Source organism: Pteropus medius, unplaced genomic scaffold (assembly GCF_902729225.1).
Source record: "Pteropus medius unplaced genomic scaffold, Ma_sr-lr_union100, whole genome shotgun sequence".
NCBI classification, from domain to species: Eukaryota; Metazoa; Chordata; class Mammalia; order Chiroptera; family Pteropodidae; genus Pteropus; species Pteropus medius.
Window position 1 is genome coordinate 1,737,699 of NW_024352789.1, and position 17,873 is coordinate 1,755,571.

General features: G+C 59.0%; 2 protein-coding genes across 2 annotated transcripts; both read left to right on the forward strand.

Annotated features, from left to right (window-relative positions):
• The first annotated feature begins 2,685 nt into the window (after window positions 1-2,685).
• On the forward strand, window positions 2,686-9,878 carry LOC120592228 (uncharacterized). The gene is made up of 6 exons (XM_039849821.1): window positions 2,686-2,696; window positions 4,104-4,194; window positions 4,598-4,704; window positions 8,149-8,308; window positions 8,628-8,810; window positions 9,702-9,878. The coding sequence occupies exons 1-6, from the start codon at window positions 2,686-2,688 to the stop codon at window positions 9,876-9,878; spliced, it is 729 nt and encodes a 242-aa protein (XP_039705755.1).
• A 5,583-nt stretch (window positions 9,879-15,461) lies between these two features.
• S100A8 (S100 calcium binding protein A8) lies at window positions 15,462-16,533 on the forward strand. The gene is made up of 3 exons (XM_039849780.1): window positions 15,462-15,612; window positions 16,072-16,238; window positions 16,336-16,533. Exons 2-3 carry the CDS (start codon window positions 16,098-16,100, stop codon window positions 16,474-16,476), a joined length of 282 nt encoding a protein of 93 aa, XP_039705714.1. The 5' UTR covers window positions 15,462-15,612; window positions 16,072-16,097; the 3' UTR covers window positions 16,477-16,533.
• The last annotated feature ends 1,340 nt before the right edge of the window (window positions 16,534-17,873 follow it).

The window sequence follows — 17,873 nt, forward strand, 5'->3', positions numbered from 1 at the left end:
GTGGCCCTGCCCTGGGGTCTGCTGTGTCCCAACCTGCAGTGGGGTGGCTGGTCCAGGTGTGGGGGACGCAGTGTTCGAGTCAAGTGTGTCCTTGGGGTCGTGGGGCTGATGATTCACTGATTTAATCATGTTCTGCCACCTCCTTTCCAAATCGTCCTCATGACACAGGGGACTTTCCACCCCCTTCCCGTATCATCCTGATGACACAGAAGACTTGTCACCCCCTTCCCGAATCATCCTGACGACACAGCGGATCTGGGTTCATTGGGGAGCAGCCCCCAATTTGCTTCTGCACGAGAGCTCCTTGCCACCAGGACCTGCTCTCACAGGAGAGTCATGCCAGGTGGCCGGGGGCCTGGAAATGGTGCTTGGTGTCTTCACCCGCCTCCTGCTTCTTGGCGAGATTTTCTTTTCCATATTCTGAGGAGGAGGTGACCCAGGCTCTCTAGGAGTCACGGTTTGCTGGGGAGAAAAAACCCAAAAGTAATTTGCTCTTTTGGCCGTCTCTTTATTCATTTGTTTATATGTTCGTATCATCCACATTTGAGTGGCTACTCTGCGCTGTGTGTGCGCGTGTGCGTGTGCGTGTGTGTGTGCGAGTGTGGCCGAGAGCCATGTTGCAGGTGTGGATGGCATTGAGCACGGCTCCACGTCCAGGCGGCGCTCCAATAAGCCAGCTGGCCAGCAAGGAGACCCACGCTGTCTGTGGGAGGGGCGGAGTGGATGGGACAGGCCCAGACATCTGCAGGTCAGCGGTCACTCCCTCTGTGAGGCCTTCCGCGGGCAGAGCCCCAAATCACTCATGTCCTTGCTCCTGCGGTTTGTCGCTCCCCCGGCCGAGCTCCCGAGGTCTGGGTGACAGCTCCCTTATACTATGGCCCAGCGCCCAGTGTGGGCCGAGGACCCCGTAAACTTTGGCAGAACCAGCAAAGCAGGTGGGGATTCTGAGCAGGGAGAAGTCACTTGTCGGGTGGGGGAGTCAGCGAAAGCTTTGCTCTGTGGTGTGGGCTTTGGGGCGCTGCCAGCACTGATGGGCACTGTGTAGGGGACGTGAGAAAGGCAGGGCTGGGGGCTCAGGCCACGTTCGGAGGCTGGGAATGCTTCTTCCTGTGGCCGTTCAGAGTGGTGCTGGCCAGCCTGGAGCGGGGAGGAGGCAGTCAGGATGCGAATCTGCCACTCAGCCCTCGCGCCAGAGAGGGGACGACCCCCGCCATGGGCCCCCTGCACAGTCTTCTGGACCCTGTCTGCAATGGGTTCATTGGGACAGGTTATCGTGATTAATTCCAGGAGGCTGATGCCAAAGGGGTTTGCTCCCTCCGAGGCCAGGTACACAGAGAGTGTGGGGAAGCGACCCGGGAGCTCCCCGCAGAGCTCGTCTGCTCAAATCTGGGACATCGTCTGTGGAGAATCCCCTCGAAGTCGCCAAGGCCATGCTCTGGCCCGCCCATTCTCATCGAGCGAGGGTGGGGTGTCTAGCTGAAACCGGTGAGTTGGAGCGGGGGTGGGCACCCCACGAAGGCTCGCTGGCCAACGGGGACTTCGTGGTTCTGATTTACAAGCATCCTTGTTGCTCTGCTGGGTCCCCGTCATAGGCAGAGCCGGCCAGATTGTCCCCCTGGGGTGCGGTCACAGGAGTGTCCCCCACGGCTGCCGACCTTCTGCCTGGGCTGCACTGGTGTCTCACATTCGGCACCAAAGTGCACCTTTTTTTTTTTTTTTTACAGGTTTGCATTCCTGTTTATTTGTGTTCTGACCTCGCCCCCACGCCCCGCCGCAGAGCTTCGCATAAAATTGCCTAGTGGGGATGTCATCATCTTTCCAGAGTGGACAGAAACAGGGAAAGATGAAAATAATTAAGTTTTAACTTTATCTATGTTCTGATTTTCAAGTCGAAGTTGACTTTATTCTTGATTCTCGTTATTTAAGGAAAACTACAGTGTCCATTTGGAAAAGAAGACGTCCATCTCTGCTCCCATATCGAAGAAGCGGTGTAATCCAAGCCCAGGTAAAAGTCGTAACGAGAGGCGGCATTGCGTGATTTTGGAAAACTGAGAAAGTCGACAGGGAGAAGCGTCGAGAATGTCCGATCATCGCCAGCCTTACGGCCCATGAAAGAAGGCCGTCGCGAGAGGCCGCATGCGGCGGCGCGTGGCCTCCGCGTCGTGAAATGTCCTTCAGAGGCGGGAGCGGAGGCGTGGCTGCCGCGGGCTCGGGCCAGAGAGTTAGAGAAATACAGATTGGCGAGGGGAATGGCCGCGGGGTCCGTAAACGAGGTCTCTTTGAGTGATGGGGAATGTTTGAAAGTTGGGTGGCATGGGTGGCGACTCTGTGGAAAAGCCTGGCGATTGCTTCGATGGCCGAGATCTTCACGATTGTGGGAGTAAATAGCGTTTTTAAGACCCTCCTCCGTGGCCCTGACTCACGCCAGCTTCTCGCCCCAGCTCACGGGTCCTGTGTGCTGGGTGCAGGCGATCACTCAGCAGGCTCTTCTGCTCAAGCTGGTTTGGGCATTTCTTGGGCTGATCGCACAGCTGAGCAAACCTAGCCTTGGGGGCCGGCTGATGCACGAACCCCAGGGATGACCCGCCCATGGGACGGGCGAGGCCGCGAGGCAGAGCCAGCGAGCGGGCTGTCCTCGCCCAGGCGTTATCACGTGCGGGCGCCCAGCTGTCTGCCGGTCTCAGCATGTGTCTCAGGTGAGCTCTTAAACCGGCCAAACCCGCAGCACCCCCTCCCCCCCCGACCCGAGCAGGGAAAACCCAGCCGTTCCGGGCTGCGAGTTTCTTCCCCGTGGGTCTCTCCTTTACTTCACACAGGACGCGTCACTCCTGATGCTTCTGGTCACCAAACACATGGGGGTTTTCCCCGCAGCACGTGGTTCTCTGAGGCACCGGCCACATGTCCTGCAATTCGACTCTATTCTGACGCTGTCTACGTGGAGAGAGCGTCAGACCCCACAGGTGAAAGGCTCGGTCCCACGAGACTCCCCCGACTCCAGACCGATCGCGAGCAGTAGGTCCCCAGGTTACGCATGACTTAGGTCCGACTTGGCTAGAGACTGAGGTTCCGATGACCTCATCCCCCTCGGGTTCGATTAATTTGCGGGAGTGGCTCACAGAACTCAGGGAAACACCTGCTGACGTTTTCCAGTTTGTGAGAGGCTGTGATAAAGGACACAGGTGACCGTCCAGGTGAAGAGCGTGGGGGGTGAGGTCTGGGAAAGTCCAGAGCAGGAGCTTCTGTCTTTGTGGAGCTGGGGTGCATCGCCCTCCTGACGTGGATGTGTCCGCCAGCCCACGAGTCCCCGGAAGCCCGCGCTATCGGGGTTTTAGGGGGGCTTCACCACGTGGGCACCATCGATCATCGACTCCATTTTCAGCCCTCTCCCTTCTCCAGAGAGTGGGGGGCAGGGCTGAAAAATCCCATTTATAATCATGGCGTGCTCTTTCAGTGACCAGCCCTCACCCAGGGGCCCACCCAGGGTCTCCTCATCAGAGCAGAAGACACTCCTGTCCCCTCGGAAATTACAAGGGTTCCAGGAGCTCTGTGCCAGGAACGAGGGACCATTATGTAGGTTTTCTATCACCTCACACGTCCAACGAGCACGGACCTCCAGTCACTTACTCTGGTGGACGGGGCGGGTGCCATGGGATGGAGTAAACACTGATTGATTCTGCTTTTCCATTTAGGTCCCCAGCCAGAGGCCACATGTCTTGTTCTTTAAATGCTTGTCCTCAGGCTGATGGTCAGGTTCCGTGCCAAGGCCCCTTTGCCCTCTGCCCACCTGCCGACAGGGCCCAGCCGCAGAGGGCATCTCTCTCCCACCCGCCACCGAGCCTGTCCCTGTCTTTTGTCGTGGGGCCTCGGACGTGCCCTCACCTGATACCGGCCACTAGGTGGGGAGGTGGGGGCCCCCCAGGATTCTGGCTCTGTTCTGACCAGAGCTTAGGTCATCCATCTTGGACCCCAGACCTGAGTGGCCTGGTCGGTCGAGTGACGGGTGCCATGCTGGGGTGGCAGTCGTGGAGGGAGGGTGACGATAGGCCGGCTCTGGTCCCAGGAGGGCTGCTCGGGCTTCCATGGCCCCTCTCCTCCACCGCCAGCCCCAACACCACCTCCTCACCTTCTCCTGGGCTCGCAGGCCAGGCCCGAGCCCCGCACCCGTCCACCGGCTCCGCCGTAGGGAACTTCCTAGTGAGCCCTCTGGCTCAAAGGATAAATAAATGCACCCCCCATCCCCATCCCCCGACCCCCTCCCCTCTAATTCTCTCCCACAGACTCGATTTGGGAAATGAGCCCGGGCCGTTCCTTCTGTCAGTCACAGCAGAGACGAGTGACGCTGTGTCTCACCACCGGGGACCTTGTCACCCAGCTTCATGAACGCATCGGAGAAGGGCCCGAATCAGTGGGAGACGAAAAGCCACTTTCCTGACACTCTGTGGGTGGGTCTGGAGTGGGGAGAGGTCCCCGAGGGAGAAGCTGCTGGGGACACCGCTGTGGCCCACGGGGGACGCTGGTTGGGCCCCTCCGGGCCGTTTCTGAGCCCCAGTGGCCGCGCCACGCCCTGTGGGACTGGCGTGTCCTCTGTCCTGTTTAGGAAGTCCGCCTGCCCTGCCCTCAGCACTCGAAGACGTTGTCTCGTGTCTCAGGAGATTTCTTCGTCTACTCGTCGCCTTGGGACCTTCCGGGCTTTTCCGTGTACCTGTGAGGTGACGTCGCGCGTTTTCGCGGGCGCGCGTGCACTCGCTCCGGGAGACCCGGCCGAGGAGCTCGTGCTCTCCCCGCGGCTGGGCGATGGCGCTGTGGTCGCAGTGGAGGGACCCTCTGCTTTTCCTCCGTTCTCCCGGGCGTCCTGAGCCGTTTGTCCGTCCTCCAGGAACACGCAGGGATTTGCTTTTCTCCACGTCCTCGCCAACACTTACGTTTTGTTTTTCTGACGAGGGAAGGAGAACACCTTTGCGATATACCCGTTGGCCACCCGTACGCCTTTTTTGAGAAACGTCATTTCAGATTCATGTGCATTAAATTGCTATTGAGTCGTACGAGTTATTTATATATTTGGGATAATAACACCTCATCACATACGTGGTCTGAAAATATTTTCCCTCATTCTGTTGGTTGCCTTTCTGCTCTGTCCCTGGCTAGCTTTGCTGTGCAGAAGCCTTTAAATTTAACATAACCCCATTCGTGTATCTTTGCTTTTAATGCCTTCGATTTTAGTGTCCACGTTCAAAAACATCATTGCCCAGACCAGGGACAAGGAGCTGTCCCCTCGTTCTCTTCCATTAGTTTCACGGTTCTGGGTCTTATATTTAAACCTTTAATCCATTCTGAGTTGGTTTTTTATGTGGTGTGAGGTTGGGGTCCGATTTTATTCTTCTGCTTGTGGATGTCGAGTTTTCCCAAAGCCACTTATTGAAGTGGCTCACAGAGCTCAGGGAAACACCTGTTGACATTTTCCAGTTTATGAGAAGCTGTGATACAGGACACAGGTGACCGTCCAGGTGAAGAGCACCCTTTTCTCATCTTTTCTTGGTGTCCTCATCAAAGGTCAGTTGACCGTCTACGCGTGGATTTATTTCTGGGCTCTCTATTCCGTTCCATTGGTCTACGTGTCTGTTTTTATGCCTGTACCATGCTGTTTCGAATACTGTAGTTTTGTAATGAATTTTGAAATAAGCAAGTATGAGGCCTCTAGCTTTGTTCTTCTTACCCAAGATTGCTTTGGCTATTCAGGGTCTTTTCTAATTTTATATGAATTTTGGGATTGTTTTTCTATTTCTGTAAAGAAAGCCATTGATAGGGATTGCATTGAATCTGTAGGTCGCTTTGGGTAGTATGGATATTTTAACAATATTAATTCTTCCAAACCATGAACAGAGAATGTCTTCCCTTTATTGTGTATTTTAAAATTTCCTTCATCAATGCTTTTATAATTTTCGTGTACAATTCTTTCACTTCTTTGGTTATTTCCTGAGTATTTTATTCTCGTTGCTGTTGTGAATGTGATTGTTTTCTCGATTTCTCTTTTGGATAATTTGTTGTTTGTGTATAGACGTTCGATGATTTTATATGTTTATTTTATATGTGGAATCGTTTATTATTTATAATAATTTTGTTGTTGTTGAGTCTTTAGGGTTTTCTATGTGTACGATCATACCGTCTGCAAATGGAGATAATTTTATTCATTTCTTTTCTTTGTGGATGACTTTTATCTCTTTCTTATCTAATTTCTCAAGCTGGGACTTCCTGTACTATGTTGGAAAGAAGCAGCAAGGGTAGGCATCCTTGACCTGTGCCAGATCTTAGAGGCAAAGCTTTCAGTGTTTTTCCCCGTCGATCATGAGATGACCTGTGCGCTTTTCGCCTATGGCCTTTACTGGGTTGAGATAAGATGATTCTGTACCATTTTGTTGAGAGTTTTAATCGTGAATGGGTGTTGAACTTTGTCAAACGCCTTTCCGCATCTATTGAGAGGATCGTGTGGAGTTTTTTGTTTCATTTTGCTGACGGATTATCTCACATATGTGGGACCCTCCTTGCGTCCCTGGGCTAAATCCCACTGAGTCACGGGGCGTTGCGACCGTGTGGGGGGATCGTTTTTGTCCTTGATCGGTAGGGTGAAGGGAGGTACGATATGACTGCCTCCCCCCAAAAAGCTACGGGTCAAAAATGGAGTTTCTTCTGAGTGACGAGTTATCATCAAGCAATTGTCCAAGGTCACGCTGGCGTGCCAAATCACTTCATTAGCTGGTTTCTAGGTTTTTAATTTTGTTTCTTGGCTATAGATGTCGCAGAGGTGAATGTTTTCCTATTTATTGCTTTTAACTTCTATTGAATTCCTTTCGGGGGGTAAATTCCCAGGGGATGGTGGCCGAATCGAAGGTGTTCGACAGCTTCTCCGTGACTCGACCTCGGCCTGTTTTCCCTTTCAGAAATTTGAGCCATGTTTTCATTTTAGTGAATCGATGAACCACGTCCTTGTCGAGGAAGCCACGACGCTGGGCAGGTGGAGGCTCGCCCCGTAGACTGGGAAAGGTTTGACTTGAGCTACCGCTGTCTTTCTCGCAGACGTCCTGGGGCTCAGGCACCCTCGGGCTCGATGGCCTGTCCTTTGGTGCCCCCTTCTGGGAGACGCACCAAGCAGCCCACACGGCCCCTCCCCGGGGAGACGCGTGGGGTGGGGTGGAAAGGCTGGCTGACAGGAGGCTTGACAAGGGGGAGGCAGTTCACCTGTCTCTCAGAGGCCCAGGTGGCCGCGGCGCAGGTGGCCAGGCCTGCACATCTGGCCTCGCTTGCAGCAAGGCCTCTTCCGGAAACATGGCAGTCGGTCATTTCTTGACAACGGAGCTGTCCCCACCGCTTCCCTCTCAGCCGCCGCCCATCACCCAACGCCCTGCGGTCCTCCCTGCCATCTTCCTGGGCACAGGACAAGGTCGTGGCTCTCGCCAGGAACACAGGGCCCTCGCGTTCTGTCTCCGCCCTCCTCCCCAGCCCCGTTTCTCCCAACTGCTCGCCTGAGCCCCGTGGACTCTGTCCGCCTGGCAGGCCACCCGCTTTCGTCCCGCCGGGCCTCGGCCCCGCTGCTTCCTCTGTGTGGGGTGCTGGTCCCCCACGCTTCTCCTTGCGGCAAGATCTTTTCTTCGGGTCCCACCTCGACGCCCACCCTCTGAGGAACTCTTCCTCGACCCCCCAGGCAGATGTTCCTTCCTGGGTGACCAGGGTGCGCCGTTCCCGGTGCATGACTCTCCCTCGGCTCATCCCACCCCGTGAGCCGGCCCCAGCTCCTCCTCACATTGCCTCGGGAGGCCTGGTGCACTGTGGGTGCTTGGGGACACCCGTCGGATGGATGGATGGATGTGCTTCGTGACTGTGAAGTTCGGGGGTTCACCAGCTGAGGGAGGGCCCTCGAGAAAGTCGTGTTGTAGTTGTGCGTCTGACCCCCGAGTGGGAGCTGGGAGACGAGCTCTGAGGCCAGGAGACGGGCGACGTGACCCCGTGTGGCCCTGAGATGCTTCCGGTCAGGCTCGGGGGGAAGGTGGCCCTCAGTGTCATGGAGATAATTGTAGGAAACCAACGCCGTGTGATGTCATCTCAGGGATGCAATTAAGGCCCGGCCACTGCTGATGAGCCTGTGAAAGGCGCCAGCCTGGCTGCCATCATCGGAGGCACCCAGGAAGGGCAGGACGTGGGACGTGGTGGCGGGAACCCTGCTCACACATCTGTCTCCCTGCCGAGTGCTGGCCGGCCTCTCGGACACGCCGCAGGCTGCAGCTGCATTCGGAGCGGCCTCTGCCCCACGCGACAGGTCAGCACCTCTCCCAGGAGAGTCGTGAGGGTGGGTGGACGACGCTGGGTCCGAGCAGGGTCGGGGAGGAGAGCACAGCTCCTGTCATCTGAAGCCTGTGGTCTCAGGGAGGGGACAGAGCCAGTGTCCTGAGAGTTCGTAGCAGAGCCTCCTGGGGACAAGGATGCTGGGCCAAGCCTGTGAGGGGTCAGACGAAGGGCGGGAAGGGGGGGAAGGTTCTCGATGGACGGGCCCCCTGCGGGGGCCTGGCCCAGACGAGGTGCTGCTCTGCCCTCCCAGATTCCCCCTGCCCCCAGCTGCTCCCCCACCGCACCCCCAGAGTTGCCCCTGTCCCTGCTGGGGCCTGGCCGCCATGACGGACACCCCCGTGGAGGAATCCCTCGTCCAGCTGGTCCGCTGCTACCACCGGTACGCGGCCCGGGAGGGGGACGTGGAGACGCTGTCCCTGCGGGAGCTGAGGGCTCTGCTGGAAGACAACGCGCCCCGCTTCCTGGGCAGCCTGGTGAGCGGGTCTGGGCTCGGGGCGGTGGAGCGCTGGGCGGTCGTGGGGGCGGATGGGAGGACGTCCCCCGGGGGGGCAGTGCCGCGGGCAGGGTGCGCGGCCAGCCTTGTCCCCTGAGGCTGCCTGCGTGGCCCCGCACCAGCCCAAGCCTTGCCGATCCCCGAAACTCCATCCCAACCGCAGACCTGTTTGTTCCGTCCCGTCTGGCTTCCCGCGGGGACAGCTCTGCCCCTGCCCTGCGCACGGGCCTTTCCTCTCCTCGCCGTCCCCAGGCCTCAGGGCCGCCCGTTGTGGGACACCCTGGACGGCCCCAGGGCCCACGGCTTTGTCCTCTCCCTCGTTCTGCACCCTCCCTAGGGGACGTGGTGTCATAAATAATCCCTGGCAGGTGCCCCAGCATGCTGACAGCTGACGCCGCCCGGCGCTGGCCCCGCCGTGGAGCTGGCGATGTAGACACAAGGGCAGGTGGGCTCCGCCCTGAGGAGCTGCTGGCGTGAAGCCCCCAGGCTGGGCGGTCCCCGCGGGGGGGCTTGCTGATCGTCGGGGCGGACAGGCGTAAGCAGTGCCGGCAGGTGGCCAGGTGCTCAGGCCTGCTCTGCAGCTGCGGCCAGGTGGCCACCAGCCAGCGGTGCCCCGTCTACACCGTCTGTCTTGTCTGCCTGCCCCATGCGGCCCAGGCCCGGGTGCCCCGCACCCCTCTGCCCGTTGTGTCTGATTCAGCAGCACATGGTGCCCTGGCCACTGAGTGAGGAGCCGTTTCCGGCAAGCCCCTGGCAGGTGGGGCCACTCATGGCCCCCGGCCCCGGCACCCCGCCAGCGGGCGCCGGAGAGCCTGGCCGTCTGCGCAGGGCCAAGGGCCTGGGCGGCGGCTGATCGCCCGCCCTTCCTCAGGGCCGGAGGGAGCCGTACTTCATCAGCGAGCTGTTCCGGGCAGCAGACAAGGACAAGGACAACCAGCTCTCCTTTGACGAGTTCCTGTACGTCCTGGGCAGGCTGCTGAGGGACTGCCACCTGCAGTACCACCGACAGCTGTGCGCCCACTGCTGTGCCCAGCGCAGACTCTACTAAAGGGGGCGCGGCAGCCTCCCCCGGGGCCGGCCGCTGCGGCTCCGCCGTGCGCCCGTGTGCGCCCCACGGGCGTGCGCACACGCGTGCGTGTCCGTGGGGAGGACCGTGCGAGGGAGGAGAATAAAGCAGCTTCACAACAGTTTCCGGTGTCTCAGTTCACGGTTAGGGAAGGGGATGATTCGGTCGCCCAGGTACGGGGTCCCCCCGGAGCCGCCGTCTGAGCGGGAGACAGCCCCTGCCCTCCGCCTTCAGCCCAGAGGGAGGAATCTCTTCTTCGGGGAGCTGGTCCTCAATGAGTGATGTTCTGGTCACTCATTAACTACACATGCACGATGGGACAGGGGCCGGGGGCAGAGGCACACGCGCTGCGTGTGAAGGTTCCCGACCCCGGGGGAGATCCCCAACGCACCGGTGCCCAAAGGCGGAGCAGCCGGGGAGGGGCCAGGATGCAGGGGGGACGGTGCTGGCAGCTGACGAGGGTGGTGGGCGTCAGGGCCAGTCTGGGAGGGAGGACCGTGAGGTGGGTTTAGCCCGTGCTGAGTCAGAGACCGAGACAAGGGCAAAGCCAACGATCCAGTCTGTCGTGGGGAAGAGTGATGAGGGTGACTGTCAATCAGGGAAGTCTTCCTGGAGGCGAGAAGGGTTGGGTCTGATTTTACTAATAAAAAATGATGATGGGCGTGGGTGTTACTCTGACTCGGGGCTGCTTGTGACTCACGGAGCCGAGCCGCGTCCTCCTGGGGTCCCTGGCCCCTCCCAGCAGGACCTGCCCCCGCCCTGTCTCTGTCCCGTCTTCCTACGCAGAATCTCTCCGGGAGGGAGGGTCCCCCGGTCCCCCGTCCTTACGCTCTGTGGGGCTCATCTTGGTGGCTTTTTTCTCTGAGGAAGGTCTGGAAACCCGTGTCCTGAGCTTAGTGTGGCAGAAACGATGCATTTGAAGGGAACGATGGGCCATGCAGATGGCGGGGAGGGGGCTGGTTTAAGGGACTTGGTTTGGGGCCCTCCCGCAGCTGGGTCTGGGTGCCGCGGGCTGAACCCTCACCCGTCAAGCTCTGAAGCTGGGTTTCGTCTGGCTGCTCCCTGGGCCGGGTCCCGCTCGCCATCCCTCCCACACTTGCCAGTGTTTGCCCTTTGGGACTCGGCTGGGCCCCCAGCCATCCCCTGTGGACCTTCTGCACTCATGGGGCCTGAACCCCACCGTGGAGGTGCGTGTCCTGCTGCCCCCTGGTCGGGCTCGCTGTCTGCGTCCTCCGCCGGGCCAGGGGCTGCGTCTTGCCACCTCCTCATCCCACGGGGCCCAGGGCCAGCGTGCGGTGCGTGCTCCGTGGTGCTGGAGCATGAGATGCAGGAATCGGTGGGAATCTGACCACGACAGGCTCTCTGCTGCCCCCATGGGCCCCTCCCTCTCGTTAGAGGCAGGGAGGCGGTTGGCCGGTGACCCAGCCGCCCGTCCCCAGGCCCAGGGGACGGTTCCGCTTGCCCATCTTTGCAGGCCTTTGAGCACTGGGGCGCTCTGCCCAGCGGGGGTTTCCCCACGGCCCTGCCCGCGCTGTCCTCACTTCCTCAGGCCAGGCCGGGCCGGCTCAGGTCTGTTGGGACACAGACAGGACCGAGCTCTTTCCTGAAAACAGAGCCAGGTTCCGCTCCCCCCGGGTTACCCCACGTCCGACAGCAGGATTGCAGGCCCTGCCTTCCCCCGACGTGCTTGCCCAATGCCCCAGGACATCCTCTCCCCCAGGGCAACTGGCCTGCCTCCTGGCCCCTGGCAGCCTCCGTGGGTGTGACGGGGGGCGCGCCTCTGGGGGCCACGGTTCTGGCCTGTGCGGGCCAGCATGCCCCTGACGAGCACGCCGTCGCAGGGGGAGGTCAGGGCTCGTGTGTGCCTTGTGTCTCCTTCACTGGACCTGGAAACTATTTTCCTTACTCTCTGGAAGAATAAAGCTGCCCCGAGGGACCGTCTCAGAGGGTGCTTTAAGAGAGCCGTCTCCCAGAGGTCAGGGTCTGGGAAGACGTCATCCCCACCAGTCCCTCGTTGTGCCCACTGACAGAGGGCTCCGCCCCGGGCTGGCCAGCAAATGCCAAGGGCAGTCCCAGAGAAGCCAGCTTCCTTGTTCCGATGTCTGCTCTTTGGCACCGCAGCACCAGGACGAGGCAGGAGACGTGCCCGTAAGAAGAAGCTTGAGTAACTCACTCCCTGTGCCTCGGTTTCCCCCTCTGTCACACACGGATAATTGTACCTGTGTGACTCACTTCACGGGGTCGGTGGGCGCCAAACGCTGTGACTCTGACGTGCTCCACGGGCTTAGGTCACACAGGAGAGGGCCTGGTGAATAAGCGCTCGACCATGGGTCGAAAATGTGTCATGTCGTGCATCAGAAACAGCGCCGTTTTCCTGTCAAGAGGTTGACGAATCGCTCGCCGAGGGAGTTAGACTGCATTTGGGTGGCAGATCTATATCTCCTGCCTGTTCCAAAGATGATCGAAGGTGGCTGGTATGATAACAGGAATTTCTGCACTGGAGACGAGAGAGACCAAGCGTTCAATTCCACATCCGCTTACCCACCCCCCCAATAAATATTAACTGAGCATCTACTATGTGCCAGGCCCTAGGGCCGTGATGTGGTTTCTGCTTGTAAGAGGCTCCTGGTCTCAAAGGGAAGGCAAACGACAAACGGAGGAATCCTAATGCAGCAGGGCAAGCGTTGGGGGCACAGGGGTTTGGGGAGCGGGAGAGAAGGATGAACTCGGCGACAGGGTTGGGGAGGGAGGGGCGGGCTGGCCAGGGCTGGCCAGCAGATGGCGCCCGGGCTGCATCAGGAAGCGGGAGGAAGACTTCGCCGGAGGCGGCATTCCAGGCGTGGGCAGGAAGCGGGTGAGGTCACACCACTGCATCAGTCACCTAAATCACTCGATGCACCAAACGTCGTGTGTCACGGGGCCTCAGTTTCCTCATCTGTGAGACGGAAATTACGAGAGTCCAAACCCCATAGGATTGTTCTGAGAATTAAATGGACCGATGTCGATAAAGCGCTTCCAACAGAACTGGCCCACGGTAAAAGCCCGATACATATCGGCTATGATTTTGCTCTTATTTGTTCTTATTATTGATCGTTGTTGCTGCTACTGCGTGTGCCAGGTGCTCCGCTGGGTCCCGGGGAGGCAGAGGCGGAGGATCCAGGCTGCGTCCCCGGGGGCCCACAGCCCAGCTGGAGCATCCGGGACGTCCGCGGGGCAGTGACTGTGCTGTGGCCTCACATAGTGCCTCTCGCTCTGCACTGCTCTGAGCGCTTGACGCGATTTTTGTGTAAACGTTTTATCAAAATGTAATAATATCAAGAAAAGTCCACAAATCATAAATATCTCACACCTATTATTAAGCCTCACAACAGCATTATAAGGTAGATTCTGTTTATTTGTAGGTGGAAACACTTAAAAGTTAAAAACGTTTTGATTGTGGTAAAATACGCATAGCGTTAAATTTACCATTTTAACCATTTTTAAGTGTACGGTTCAGTTGTAAGTACATTCACGTTCGATCTCCACAACTGTTATCATTTTGCTCCTGAAACGCCATCCTCAACACACGACTCGCCCCCGCCCCCGGCAACCACCACCCCCCTCTCTGTCTCTGTGAACTTGACGCCTGAAGGTACCTCACCTAAGTGGGTTCGTACGGCATCTGTCTTTCCGTGTCCGGCTTATTTCACTCAGCGTAACGTCCTCGAGGTTCATCCACCTCGTACACGTGTCAGAATTTCCTTCCTTTTTAAAGGCAGAATAATATTCCACCGCGTGTACAAACCACATTTTATTTACGCATCATCCGTGGAAGGATGCTTAGGGTGCTTCCACCTTTTGACTCCTACGAATAACGCTGCTATGAACATGGCTGCACAAATACTTTTTGGAGACTCTGCTTTCAACTGTTTTGTGTATATACCCAGAAGTACGAGTGCTGGATTCTTTGGTGATTCTGGTCTCCATTTTTTCAGGCACCGCCATCCCGTTCGCCATGGCGGCCCCGTCTCACCCTCCCACCAGCAGGGCACGTTCCGATTTCCCCACGTCCCCCTCCACACTCGTTATTTTCTGTTTTTGTTGGCATTCTCGTGGGCGTGAGTGGATCTCTCACTGTGGTTTTGATCTGCAGTTCTTTGAAGGTTAGTCATCTGCTGATGGACTATTTGCGTATCTTCTTTGGGGAAATGTCTATTCAAGTCCTTTGACCGTTTTTCAACCAGGTCGTTTGTTTTTTTGTTGTTGAGTTGTAGTTCTTCGGAAATTCTGGATCCTGACCCTTTGTCAGATATATGATTTGCAGATATTTTCTCATATTCTGTAGGCTGAAGGGAGACTTTGTCTTTAATCTCTACTCAATAACGGAGGTAACTAGGCACAGAGAGGGTAAGTAAATGGCCCGAGGTGGCACAGCGATAAAGTTCCTGATACGATGAGGCACGGAGAGCTGTGGAAACAGGCGGAAAGAGAGGCGACTCCTGTCCACTTCCCCCGGGAGGCGTGACGGCCTAGGCCCCGGAGAAGCACCGGGGGAACGTTTGCTGAGTGTGTGAAGGAAGGAGAGAGAGGAGGCGGGTTTTCCCAGAACAGTCACTGTCTTGTCTGATCAGGCTCCGGATCCCGTGGCTCCGGGCTCTGGTCTGGCAGCTGACACGCCTGTGCTGTGCAGGGCGGCGCTGGGTGACCGCCTCACCTTCTGCCCTCAGCTCTGCCTCTGTGGACTGGGCGGGTCCCTGCCCCGCCTTCCCGCCAGGCCTGTTCCGAGGCTCTCATGGGTTGGATGGATGTGAAGGGCTTTGGAGCAAGAGAAATGCTCGGAAGACAGTTAATCTGAGCAGCATTTCATTGGAGGGAGGGGCTTGTTCCTGCTGAAATCCTGGGGAGTCAGTCACCTCCTCTTCAACTCTTGGGCACAAAACACTTCTGGCTTCTCCAGAGTGCCCCTCCCCCCAAGCCCCCACAGAGCGGGGTCCTCTTCAGCCCAGGCCCCCGGGGTCCCAAGCACACCATCAGCCCACAGAGGCTTGAAGGGACCCTGCTGTGCTTGTGCAGAGCTCAGCGCCACCTGCACACACAGGGACCCGAGCCGGCCTCCGCCTCCGCGCACAGTGCACCCCCAGCTTCCCAGGAGAGGGGGGAAGGGGTGAGGGCGGCTGAAGAGGAACTCACGGGCCCTTAGCAGCCCGCGTCCCCACAGAGTCTGACCACCCACAAAACAACAACCATAAGGGAACCACTGCCCCCCGCAGAACCCCTGAAACCCCTCAGCGGGACGTGAGCCTTGACCGTTGGGGGCCCTCGGACCCTTTGAGCATCTGATGAAAGCCGGGAGGGACGCGCCTCTGCACAGACAGGCCTCGGAGCGCGAGATTAGCAAGTCAGTGGGGACTCAGGACTCAGGAGGCGCGTCCTGGTGGCCGAGCTGGGGGGATGCCAGCGGCTCAGAAGCGTCCCCACCAGGGCCTCTTCCTCGTTCCGCCTGCTGGGCACTGCTGCCCGGCAGACGCCATCCCCCGCCCCCCTCCCCCAAACAGGCCGAAGTGTTCATCCCGCAGCGATTACCCCACTCACCTGGTTAGGAAACCAGGGGCTGTGGCAACCCTGGAGGGAGCAGCCGCCTCCGATGGCCCGAGGGCGGCCGGCCACGCCCCGCCGCTATAAAAGGGAGCAGCTGCGGCTCAGCGGCACATCCTGCCAACTGTTTCCCAGACACCCGGTAAGTGGGACTGCGCCGGACCCCGCTGATCTACCCCCGGGAGGGCGGCATGGAGCAGCGGCCTCTGGGGTTGTGGGGAGAGCACAGGGGGTCTGGCCCAAGACCCCGCACCCCTTGGGGACCAAAGAGGAGCCGGGCCCCCAGCACCGGTGGCGAGGGCGCATTTGCTTCCCAGGCTGGGCCCGTCCTGGGCAGAGGGTGAGGGTGTGGGGAGAGCTGGCAGGCACTGCGTGTGCACGTGTGCGTGCGTGTGTGTCCCTACCCCCTCCCGCACTGCTATCCGTGTGTTCCCTCTGCCGTCACAGCTGCGGCCATCGCTGGCTGTAGTTACTCAGGTGGTGCGGGCCGGGACGCAGCCGTCACCTGGGGCAGGGACCTTCCGCCTACCTCCCAGTCTTCGCTCTGCCGTGGGCAGAGGCCCCAAACCCACCCTGGGTTCCGCTGTGCACCCCCTTCCAGGTGGCACGGACGAACCCTCGGGCACCATGCTGACGGAGCTGGAGAGCGCCATGAACAACTTCATCGACATCTTCCACAAGTACTCCCTGGAGAAGGGCAACTACCACGCCCTCTACAGGGACGACCTGAAGAAGCTGCTGGAGGCCGAGTGTCCTCAGTACATGAAGGTGCAGAGGGGCTGGGCGTGGCCGGGGCGCGGCTGGCCCCCCAGGTCCACGGCCCTGCCTCTCCCCTTACACTCTGCTTCCTCCTCACTCTTGACAGAAGAAGGATGCGGACACCTGGTTCAAAGAGCTGGATGTCAACAAAGACAGCGCCGTCAACTTCGAGGAGTTCCTGGCGCTGGTGGTGAAGGTGGGCGTGGCGGCCCACGAGGACATCCACAAGGAGGAGCACAACCAGTAGCACAGATGGCTGGCCCCGGGCTGTCCCTGGAGGAGAATAAAGGAGTTGATACCTCAGGCTCCTCTTGGTCTCTTGCTTTCCTGTCATGCAGGGAGGTCCCCCGGGGGTGGACAGACGCTCGGAAACCCCCCCGGGAAGAAAACCAGACCTCTGCCGTCCCCACCCTGCATCTCTCACGGTCCCCCGTGCTTACCACTTGCCTGGTCTCCCCCACCATTCCCCCAAACTACTTCTGACTCTCATCTGGCCCCGGCCTCAGTCACTGGCTCTAGGACTTAAAGATTCTAAAATGTCCAAGACACTATAGCTGATGATCTTCCTACTTGTCCCCAAGTGGGTGATCGGGGAACAGGGGGGTGTAAAGGAAACATTCTCTAAACGACACGTGAACACCCAGATATGACCCTTGGGGAATCGGGGCGTAGCTGTGCAGAAGTGTGTGTGTGCGTGTGTGTGCGTGTGCGACAGAGGCTGATTCGGTGCGTGCCGTGACTGTAGGTGGGTGTTCAGAGTCCCACAGTGCGTGACACTAAGGGCCCCTTGTCCCCACACTTGTAACTTCTTAGAGGTTCCGGAAATGTTTCTTCTCTCCCGACTCGATTAAATACGGAAGGAAGGGGCCGCCGGGCCAGGGCGCTCACGCCGAGCGCAGGGCACTCAGTCGCTGCCCCGCATGGCGGATGCCGTGGTGACAGCCTGGCCCGCGGGGAAGCCATGCCCCGGGCCCCCGGGGCCGAGTGTCCGTGCTGTGCCTTGGGGAACTTTCCGCTGTCTCCCCTGGGGTGGTGGGGGTGTTGGTGATGGGAAAGGGGGTGGGGGGCTGTCCCAGGATCTCTAAGCCAGGGTTCTTCACTTGGCCTGTCTGTGCAGCCCTGGAAGGGAGCTTGAGTCGCAGGAGCCGTCTGGAGCGTGTGCAGAGGCGCATCCCTCCCGGCTTTCCTCAGATGCTCAAAGGGTCCGAGGGCCCCTAACGGTTAAGGCTCACGTCCCACTGAGGGGTTTCAGGGGTTCTGCGGGGGGCAGTGGTTCCCTCATGGTTGTTTTGTGGGTGGTCAGGCTCTGTGGGGACACGGGCTGCTAAGGTCCCGTGAGTTCCTCTTCAGCCACCCTCACCCCTTCCCCGCTTTCCTGGGAAGCTGGGGGTGCACTGTGCGCGGAGGCGGAGGCCGGCTCGGGTCCCTGTGTGTGCAGGAGGCGCTGAGCTCTGCACAAGCACAGCAGGGTCCCTTCAAGCCTCTGTGGGCTGATGGTGTGCTTGGGACCCCGGGGGCCTGGGCTGAAGAGGACCCCGCTCTGTGGGGGCTTGGGGGGAGGGGCACTCTGGAGAAGCCAGAAGTGTTTTGTGCCCAAGAGTTGAAGAGGAGGTGACTGACTCCCCAGGATTTCAGCAGGAACAA